At 45.5% G+C, this 10,607-nt stretch overlaps 1 protein-coding gene across 1 annotated transcript in view; it reads right to left on the reverse strand.

Annotated features, from left to right (window-relative positions):
- The window catches only part of ANO7 (anoctamin 7), a 62,912-nt gene extending 52,707 nt beyond the window's left edge, over positions 1 to 10,205 (reverse strand). Inside the window, exon 1 of the mRNA XM_069083220.1 lies at positions 10,136 to 10,205. Coding sequence (XP_068939321.1) covers positions 10,136 to 10,205 — 70 coding nt within the window. The remainder of the gene's footprint in view (positions 1 to 10,135) is intronic.
- Between the last annotated feature and the right edge of the window lie 402 nt (positions 10,206 to 10,607).

Consider the following 10,607-nt stretch of genomic DNA (forward strand, 5'->3'; position numbering starts at 1 on the left):
TCCATCCATCCATCCATCCATCCATCCATCCATCCATCCATCCACCCATTCATCCATCCACCATCTATCTGTCTATCCATCCCCCCATTCCACAAACGTCATAGATTCTCTGGGTAGGACATAAACTAAGCACATTGGTTTTGGTTGTTCATTTCCTCCCTCCTTTTAAAATTTCTTTTGGGGGTTTCCTTATCCTGGCCCCGCCCATCAGGTGTGGGCTCCGCCCAGGCTCTCTCTTTGCAGCCTCCTCCCCTCCCATGGCTTATTCCGTGTGCACCCATCACCATCACCATCACTAACAGCCACGTAGCACTATGCACTGTGTTAAGCTCTGGACAATGATTTCCTCCTTTTATCCTCACAACCCTGGGAGGCAGGTGCTATCATTGTCCCCATTTTGCAGATGAAACTGAGCCAAGCAGAGGGTAAGTGACTTGTCCAAGGTTACACAGCTCGTCAGGGTCTGAGACTGCATTTGCACTCAGGTTTTGCTGACTCCAGGCCCAGTGCTCTGTCCAGCTGTGCCACCTCCCAGATGCTTCCCATATTTCCAGCTGTGCACTCGATATCTCTGCCAGGGTATACTGTCTACACCTCAAAGTCAGTGAATCCAGAAGAAAGGGAGCCAGATTGCAGCTACCTCTCAGGCTCCTTCCAGCTCTCAGCCCGTGATCCCAGGACCTTCCCCCCTAGACCTGCCCTTGTTGCCACAGCCTGCCTGGGGCCAGGCCAGCATGCCGTCAAGCCTCCAGCCCCAGCTGTGATGCAGGAGGTGGAGTCTGAGTGAAGCTCAGCCAGGTGGGTCCCAGGTGTCTGTAGAACACAAAGATCAGGGCAGAGATGAGCAGGCAGAGATGCAGGGAACCTCTGCATGTAGAATGCAGGGAAATGACCATGTGCATGATGCCATCTGATTCCCTAAGCCTCCTGTCTGTTTATGGGCATTTCTTGCCCCCCCCCACATGAACATGCCAATGTGCCACCATCCACTCAGTGTTTTGGGGAGTCATTGACCTCCACTGGTCTGGGGGCAGATCCCCACCCCCAGACTCCACTTTCATGGATAAAAGCACCAGGCCCCCAGTTATTCAGGCCCCTAACCTGAAGGGCACCTTCCAGGCTTTCTGCTCTCCCAAATCCATTCTGCGACAAACCCTGCTATATTTATGTCCCAGACATCTCTGTCCCCTCTGTCACTCCCTCTGCTAATCCCACTGTGACTGCCTTAGCCCGGCTCTCCTCTCCTCTCCTTAGACAATAGTCTAGAGCATCTTGACTTGCTTCCCTGCCTCTGGCCTCTGGCTGTCCTTCAGCACCCAAGTGATCACCTGGCCCTGTGCTGGGATGAAGCATGTTGTAACACTTTCTCTGGCTCCCTATTTCCTGTGGAGTAAAGTCTGAATTCCTAGTTCTGGCATGAATGACCTTCTCCAACCTGCCTGCTCTGCCCCTCCCACCCTCTGTATTCCCAATGCATGGAAAGGTCCCCACACCCTCTTCTCCTCCTGCCCCTTCTCAGCTGTGTGGCAGGAGTGGTAAGCACGTGGGGTGGAACCAGGAGGAAACAGGTGGAAGTTTCAGAGCAGCAGAATTAGCCTCAAGGTTACCAAAAGCTTTGTTACAGCTGGCGCCATCTCACACTGGGAGGGGCTGTCCGGGAAGGCAGCAGGCTCCCTGCATGGGAGGGGGGCTGGTTATGTTCTGGGGTGCCCTGATGGTCCCAAGGTCCCTTCTGATGCTGAGATTCTGGGATTCTCTGGCCCAAGACATGACTCTTCATTCCATCTCACCTTGTGACATTTTTATCCATATTTTTCTCTAAATCCTTAAAGAAGAACTGACCTGCCCAAGGTCCTGGAGGACAAAAAAAGGACCTTCATCTTTCCCAAATGCCAGCAGGTTCTGCTTCTCTTCCTGCCTGGTTCTGAGCCTAGCTCACTCTACTTTTTGAGGCTTGTGCAAGGCAGGAAGATGGATTGGCTCCATGGGCCACCCTCAGAGCTGTAAGTCAGTCTCAGAATTTTCCACCCATTTCCCCCATATACAAATGCTTGTGTCAATGTCTTTTGCATTACTGTGAATTTCCCTTAGGAGATTTTTGTATTTTTCCAAGGCTCAATAGACCTAATAAAATGCCATCTCTGAATAGAAGCATTGGACTAGCCTTCCATCATAGGGAATCTCTTTTTCTGTACGGACTCCATGCAGGACAGACCACAGATTTAGGGCTAGAAGAACCTTAGGAGCCACCTAGTCTAACTCCCCCATTTTCCAGATGTGTAAATTGAGGCCCACAGAAGTCAAGTGACTTGCCCAAGAAGTGAGTGGCTGAGCCAGGATTTGAACCCAGGGTTCTTTCTGTGATCATTGAAAACTCCTCTGGCAAGAACATTTCTTCCTGATTGACACTTTACTGGATTTTGAACAAAGTTAGTTCGTGTTAGTCTGTAGTTGGGTTATAGTAAGATGTCATTATGAACTGTACCTGGGGGGAAGCTTGTTGGAAACCTCAAGGTTGCTCTAAGTCTAGAATCAATAAATAATGAACACAGCAGTGTCTGATGTTCCCTCTGTCCCTCCGTCACTCATGTGCCTGTAAACATGCTGTCCTCTATAGAGAGGAATCTGTGAAGGCCAGCCTGTGCTCATCCCAAATTTTCACCAAGGCTGCCATGAATGTGCGCATAGACCATTCCCATAAAAGTCAACCATTGTGCCATGGCCAGCGACGCCTGCTCTTCTGAACATTTCCCAAAGGGAAGTGACTGCACAAAGACTTCTGAAGCTAAGAAAGTAATGCAAGGAGAAGTTTGGTGTGTTTTTTTTTATCGAGTTGTCAAACATATTAAAGAAATGAGCAGCTCCCTGGGAAAGGTAGGAGCAGGGCTGAGAAGTTCAGTGAATCAAAAAACCAGGGGCTTAAATTCCAGTGCAAACATTCTATGATTCTATCACTTGGAGTTAATGGTAAAAAGAAATAATAGTAACTTTCCTGTGGAAGCCTGAGGTAGTAACAGCAAATTAGATTCACTGGAAATTGGGGGTAATGTTTTCTCTGTCAGTTCGCTTTTCAAATTCAAGCTAAGACATTCAAGGTTCACAGAAGGTGAGAGCTGTTGGGGCATCATCAGGGATCAGGAGGGCGCTTAGTTACTTTTATACCGTTTCCCCCATTTGAATGTAGATCCTCCAGGACAGAGACAGTTTCCTGCCTTTCTTTATCCCCTGAACTTAGGTCAGTGCCTGGTTTATAGTAAGCATATAATAAATGCTCATCTATGGATTTATTGATGCAATAGAGGCCTCTCACCTATTGTTCACATCAGAAGAAAGAAAATCTAACTTTTTGAAACATGGAGAATTTCGGAATTAGACAAACCATGGTGGTTGGGTCTGGGTCTGATTGACAATTATGTGAAAATAAAGAACCAAGAAGCTTGAAGTATTTGAGAAAGCTGCTTACAGAGGAAGCTTCTCTGCTCAGTCTAGTTCTCCTGAGGGCCGGTGACAGTTACAGCAGACCACAATGGCTGCCAAGCACAGACATGCAAAATGATACAGACCTATGAATGGCTCATTGGGAGCCAGCAATGCCCGACCTGATGTAAAGTCAGGAAAAGGGCTTGGTGGGGATTTGCTTCAAGAGCAAAGGCCTCCTCTTCTGTTCTATACCAATGAAATAGCTGTGATGTGAATTTTCCTCTAATCTTGAATTCAGTTTAATTTAACATGTATTTCTTGTGTGCCTCCTTCTTGCTCAGCACTGTTCATTCAAGGCAACAAACTCCTGCTCCAGTCAAGCCATCTGACTGACCATCTTTCTAATGGGACTCAATTTGTCACATCTCTAGGCTTTCATATGGCCCTGCCTTGAGGACCCTGGTAGTGGTTTTTGTTATAGCAGAGTGTCTAAGAAACTTCCCGACTAAGAGAAATGAGAATGATGCAAGAAAATTGTGAAATAAGAGTCAACAACCTGACTGGAGAAAATAACACCTTAAAAATAGACTAATTCAAATAGCAAAAGAGGCTCAAAAAGGCAATGAGGAGAAGAATGCCTTAAAAAGCTGAATTTGCCAGATGGAAAAAAGAATCTCAAAAACTCACTGAAGAGAATCATTCCTTCAGAATTAGATTGGAGCAAATGGAAGCTAGTGACTTTATGAGAAATCAAGATACTATTAAACAGATCCAAACAAATGAAAAAATAGAAGGCAATGTGGAATATCTCATTGGGAAAACCACTGACCTGGGAAATAGATCCAGGAGAGATAGTTTAAAAATTATTGGACTACCTGAAAGCCATGATCAAAGAAGGAACCTAGAAATCATTCTCCAAGAAATTCTCAAGAAAAATTGTCCTGATATTTTAGAACCACAGGGTAAAATAGAGGTTGAAAGAATCCACTGATCACCTCCTGAAAAAGATCCCCAAAAGAAAACTCCAGGAATATTATAGCCAGGTTCTGGAATTCCCAGATCAAGGAGAAAATATTACAAGCAGCCAGGAAGAAACAATTTGAATATTGTGGAAACACAATCAGGATAACCCAGGATCTGGCAGCCTCTACCCTAAGGGATCGAAGGGCTTGGAATATGATATTCTGGAGGTCAAAGGAGCTGGGATTAAAACCAAGAGTCACCTACTCAGCAAAACTGAGTATCATGTTTCAGGGGAAAATATGGTCATTGAGTGGAATAGAGGACTTTTAAGCATTCTTGCTGAAAAACCAGAGCTGAATAGAAAATTTGACATTCAGATACAAAAAGCAAGAGAAACATGAGAAGGTAAACAGGGAAAAGAAATCATAAGGAACTTATAAAAGTTGAACTATTTACATTCCCACATGGAAAAACAATAATTGTAACTTATAAAACTTTTCTCAGTATGAGAATAATTGAAGGGAATAGAAATATATATGTCTATATAGGAGGGTATATGGGCATATGAATACATATGTGAAATGTGTATATATGCGTACAGGTATACATAGACAGAAGGTATACAACCAGTTGAATGGGAAGGGATGATACTTAAAAGGTGAAATTAAGAGGTGAGAGAGGAATATAATGAGAGGAGATGGGGAGATACAGAATGGGGTAAACTATGTCATATAGAAGAGGTAAGGGAAAATGGTTACAATGGAGAGGAAGAACAGGAAGGCAAAAGGGAATGGGTCAACTTTATTCTCAATGAATTTGGCTTAGGAAGGGAATGACATACACACTAAATAGGGTATCTCACTCTACAGGAGAGTAGAGGGGAAGGGGATGAGAGGGGGGATGATGGAAGGGAGGGCAGGGTGGGGGTGAGGGAAGTTGGAAGCACCTACTTTTGAGAAGGGACAGGATCAAAGTAGAGAATAGAACAAGTGGGAGATGGGATAGGAGGGAGGGAAATGTAGTCAGTCTTTCACAATATATCTACTATGTTAATGTTTTGCATTAGCTACACATGTACAACCTGTATTGAATTGCTTATCTTCCCAGTAAGGGTGGGTGACAAGGGAGGAAGGGAATGAATCTGGAATTCAAAGTTAAAATCAAATGTTTAATATGTATATATATGTATATACATATCATCAATATTATTTTACATGTAACTGGGAAATATGATATACAGGCACTGAGGCATAGAGGTCCATCGTGCCCTACTGGACAGATGGAGAGGGTATGGGAGAAGACATGGGAGAGCGCAGATTGGGGGAGGGGATATTTAATGGGATTGCTCTTTTGGGGTAGTGGGAAGGGGAAAAATGGGGAGAAAATTTGTAACTGAAAATGGAAATATGGAAATGAATGATGTAAACTAAAAAATAAAATAATAAACTACAAAAAAAAAGAAAAAAAAAACTTCTCGACTGTGGGAAACATGGCTTTGATTCGAAGCTCTCATTTCTGACATTACATGGTGCTGTTCTGGTGCCCTGCCTGGTCTCTGTGTACTTGGTCTTCTTGCCTCGTCCTGGCCCCGGCTTCTGCGTGCTGTCTAAACTTTGCCAGTTTTCTCCATTTGGGATTTCTTAATGTTTGTCCTCACTTATTTAGGTAGGCTCTGACTCTTCTTTGCCTGCCTTTTTTAGGTATTTAGGTATTAGGATTTAGACTGATATTTCCATCTTTAGCTCTCTAGCCCTTGAATTGTGGCCTGGCCTGGGACCTGCTTTTCCACCTAGATCCCTGGCCTCCAGGTACCTCTTTGGTTCTGGGCTCTTCCCTTAACCAATGGCAGACACTGATACCAGAGTCCTTGCATTGGGTATAACAGCCCTGACTTTGAAGATCCACTTCTCTTCCTGGTTTAGTGTGGAGAGGAGGTGGGAAAAGGAGGAAGAAATAAGTCCCTGCCCTTGAGGAGCTTACAGCCTCATCAGAAAGACAACATGTGCACACCTGAAACAATAAGAACTCAGAGAAGATCTGTGGGGAACATAAGGTGAGAGCTCTGTAATTTTTGGGGGAGGAAGCATGGTCCAGACATACAAGCACAGGCTTGATTTTCATTCCGAGAACCTGGGTTCTGATACTGCCTTGGATTCTTACTCCCTGTGTGACCTTCCAAGGTCCTTCCCTGCTCTAAACCTGTGATCCTTTGATAGTAGCTTCAGAGACAAGAGAGATTAATGGTCATAAATGTCTGGAGGGACCCCAAGGGTGTCTGTCCTTTATGACAGGCAGCTCTCCCTTCATAATCTGTATTGACCTGACCTTCCCAGGGTTGTTATACAGTCCTACCTTTCAAGTCAGCTATATGATCCAGCTAGCCTGCCTGGCTCACTTGTTCCCCAATCTGAGCACCTCCTGTCTCTAAGACTTTGTATAGGCTGTGGCTGTCAGCTTGGGACACAATCTCTGCTCTTCTCCACTTCTTAGTACCCTTAGGCTCCCTTAAACCTCAGGTTAGGTGCTATGTCATATAAGAAGCCTTCCCTGATCTCCTTAATGGTGTCTTCCACCTCCAATTATCCTCTGTTGATGTAGCTGGCCCTTGCCTTTCTAAGTGCAGGAAAAATGCAAGGCACCTCCTCCCCCACTCAAGTCATTGCACTTCTGGGGCTAGAGCCTCAGAGCCTGAGAGAGGAGTTTCATCTTGGTGGAGGAGAAGGGCATCTGGAATCTTTCCACTTATAATATTTAAAGATACCATATCATATTTTTGAAACCAGAAATCTGGGGTTCTGCTTTTAGCATCTAGAAGTTACTTAGAAGTAAATTTCACAGGCAATAGGGAGCCCCTGGAGGATGTTGAGGAGGGTAGTGTCACAGTAAAACCTGAACTTTAGGAAAATCACTTTGTCAGCTGAGCAGAATATGGTTTGGGCCTTGAGGCAGGAGACCAATTAGGAGGCTCCTGCAGCAGTCCAGGTGAGAGGGTATGAAGACCCCATTTAGTGTTTTGGATATTTAAAGAGAGAGAAGGGATAGAGGCAAGAAATGCTGTGAAAGTAGAATAAATAAAACTTGGAAACTGATTGAAAATATGAGACTAGGGGTGGAGGTGTGAACCAGGGTCCAAGGAAGATGGTGCCCTTTGCTGAAACAGGGAAGCTTGGAGGAAGGGCTAAGTTTGAGATGCCTCTGGGCCATCTAACATGAAGTGTGTAACAGGCAGGTGAAGGTGATGCTGACTGGGGCTCAGGAGAGAGGTTAGGGTTGGATAAATAGATCTGAGAGTCGCCTGAGCAGATTATTGAACCTATGGGAGCTAATGAGGTGACCAGGACAGAGGGTGAAAAGAGAGTAGAGGAGAGGGCTCAGGAAAGAGGCTTGGGGATACCCACAGCTACATACATACTTGGGTATCTCTATATACAAATGTACCAAGGATTGGTGACAGGATCAATATGGTTTTGTAAAGATCTATCTTATTCTAAATGTCTAGAATAGACAAAAAAAAGTGTAATAGAATAGTATTGTGTGCTGAAATCCAGGAGCCAAGGGGTGAAGCACGATGGAAAGCATCTGGGTGAGCATCTGTGCAGGCAAAGAAAGAAGCGCGATCTTTGTGGGAATTTACCACAGACCATCTGGCCAGAAGGAGGAAATGGATGAGGGGTTTGGATGTCAGACCACAAACCTGGCCCAGAAGCAGAGCCCTGGGAAATCTAGATTCTCCAGGCAGCTGCAGGATTTTTTTCTATGCCTAACAAACTTCTCATCTTGACTTATCATAATTTTTGCTTATTTTATTCTTTGGAAGGGAGAGGAAGCAATAAGATAAGCTCTATTTTCAACCTTATTTTGATCAGTAAGAATGGTCTGGTGGGGAATGTTAAAACAGCAGGAGCTTTGAGGAGAAATGAGTATTGTGATAGCAGGGAAGAAGAGGGGGGCATTATCTGACTTGCACCCAGATTCTGGGAGGGGGAATTTCAAAAGAATCTAAATTTATGATTCTGATTCTAGTTACAGAGAGGGAGGTGGAGGTCTGATGTTGGGGCTGCCCCAGGAGGGAAGGGGCTCCATTTTGCTGTGGAGGAGGGGGCAGCTATCACCCAGCAGAGGATACCTACTAAGTTACATCTTGGAGAAATGGATTATAAAGTCTCTGTCAGCTAGGAGTTCTGTAGTGTGATGTGGCCAGAACCCAGGCATCCTGGCTTCCAGTCCAATGTTCATCTCATTGCACAATCCTGCAGGTCTGGCTAAAATTCCAGAGAAAGACAGCTTGTCCCCTTGGGAGGTCCAGGGGGAGAGGGAAAGAGAACATACTTGCAGGATGAAGCCCCGACCCACAGCACTGTCATTGGCTCTGCGACAAGGCTGACTGCACTTCAGAGTGAGAGAAAGAGAGGCCCTTTTCTTCCAACCCCTCCTCCCTCCCCTACCTCTGGCTTCTCCCTCAGGAGAAGATCCAGGGCTGTGGCTAACAGGACCGGGCAGGCTTTGCATGACTGGGTGTGGTTTTGGGTTCCCAAGGGAAGATACACACGTTCTCACCAAATTTCCCCTCTGCTAATACCCTGAATCTTTTTTAATGGGGTACGCTCAGTGGGACAGCATAGGGCATGGAATTAAGAAGACCTGAATTCAAATCCTACCTCAATCACTTATTAGCTATATGAATGATCTGACAAATCACTTTGCCTTAGCCTCAGTTTCCTCATCTGGAAAATGGGAATGATAACCCCCCACCTTACAGAGTTATAGCGAGGATCAAAAGAGTCAATTTGACATATGCAAACCTTAAAGGTATATATAAAAGTTAACCGTTACTATTATTTTGTCTCGAGAGAGAAGGCTTTGAGGGTAAATACCCCTGGGAAGAGTAGCCGACTGATTTCAATTCACATGACAGATCTTTCCCTTCTGGAGAGAACTGGGGGAAGAGAAAGAAGAAGGTGGGCAGGAACACAAGGAGACGGGGCAGAAGGAAGCTGAAGGCTTCACGGAATGGTGATTTAATTGGCGCAGCAGAAAGAGCATTGGATCCAGAGTGACAGCAGCTCTCCCACTCCAGAGCTAAGCGGCCTTGGGTACTTCCCTGAGCCTCAGTTTCCTCATCTGGAAAATGATGGGATAGAAGCAGATGTCTGTGAGAGCTTTTCCAGCTTTGAATCTAAGATCGTTGGACCGAATGACCTGTAGGGGACCTTCCAGTTCTTAGTCTGGAATGGAACCTTAGACATCTTCCCAATCCATCTTCCTCCTCATCCCAGAACCTCCTGCGTCCAGTCCTCTCACCAATCTGCACTCACCTTCAAGGTCAGAAGGCTGGATTGTCTTGACTAAATTAATAAACAATAATTTTAAAAAATTATTAAATGCCTTTTGTATGAGAAGCCCTGGGCTAAGACTCAAGGTTTAGAAAAGATACAGTGCCTGCCTTCATGGAGCTGACAGCCTGAAGAGGGGTTAGGACGCCTGAGTCTTCGTGCTGGGCAGGAAGATGGGAAGATGTCTATGGTTTCCTTTATCTGTAAGATTCTATGGTCATGTGTCTCAGCTTTTTTTTTTTATCTCTCCTTTGGATCTACAAGGAGGAAGAGGAACTTTCCATAGTAAATTAGGGTTTGTTTATGACCTAGAACTCTCCTTCATCCTCATGTCCTTGTGGCAGCTATGTGGCAAGCCCCTTCCATCCTGGTGGTCACCACACAGTGGTGCAACCCTCTGGTATCGGCCCGGAGCTTACCTATCCTTTCTGGCTCTGCGCCGAAGTCTGGGACGCTCTTGTCGTTCAAGTGAGACTGACTGTGTCCCATCGCCTTAAAAGAAAGGTGAAACCAACACAAGAGTGAAGAGGGAACCCCTGACCCTGCTCTTCCCACACTGCTTCTGAACAGGAGGTGTGGGCAGGGACCATCCCTGCCGCTGTTCTGGGACATGAGAGTGTCTGTTGTGGTTCTGTCATTTCAGTCGGATCTGACTCTTGGTGACCCCACTTGGGGGTTTCTTGGTGGTTGGCCATTCCCTTCCCTAGCCTGATGACACAGTGCTGAGTATCGGATATGTTATCTTTCCTGCACACCTCTAACTCAATGAGACTGGACTGAGGAGAATTCTGAGAAAGGTTGGTGAAGCTTCCAGAGTGGAACCTGAAAGCAGGTCATACTCGTGGAGGCAGGGGCTGCTGTGGAGGTGAAAGGAGGAAGCATCCTTAGTGT

Source organism: Petaurus breviceps, unplaced genomic scaffold, assembly GCF_028583685.1.
Source record: "Petaurus breviceps papuanus isolate PSGF00001 unplaced genomic scaffold, PetGlider_PUasm1.0 173, whole genome shotgun sequence".
NCBI classification, from domain to species: domain Eukaryota; kingdom Metazoa; phylum Chordata; class Mammalia; order Diprotodontia; family Petauridae; genus Petaurus; species Petaurus breviceps.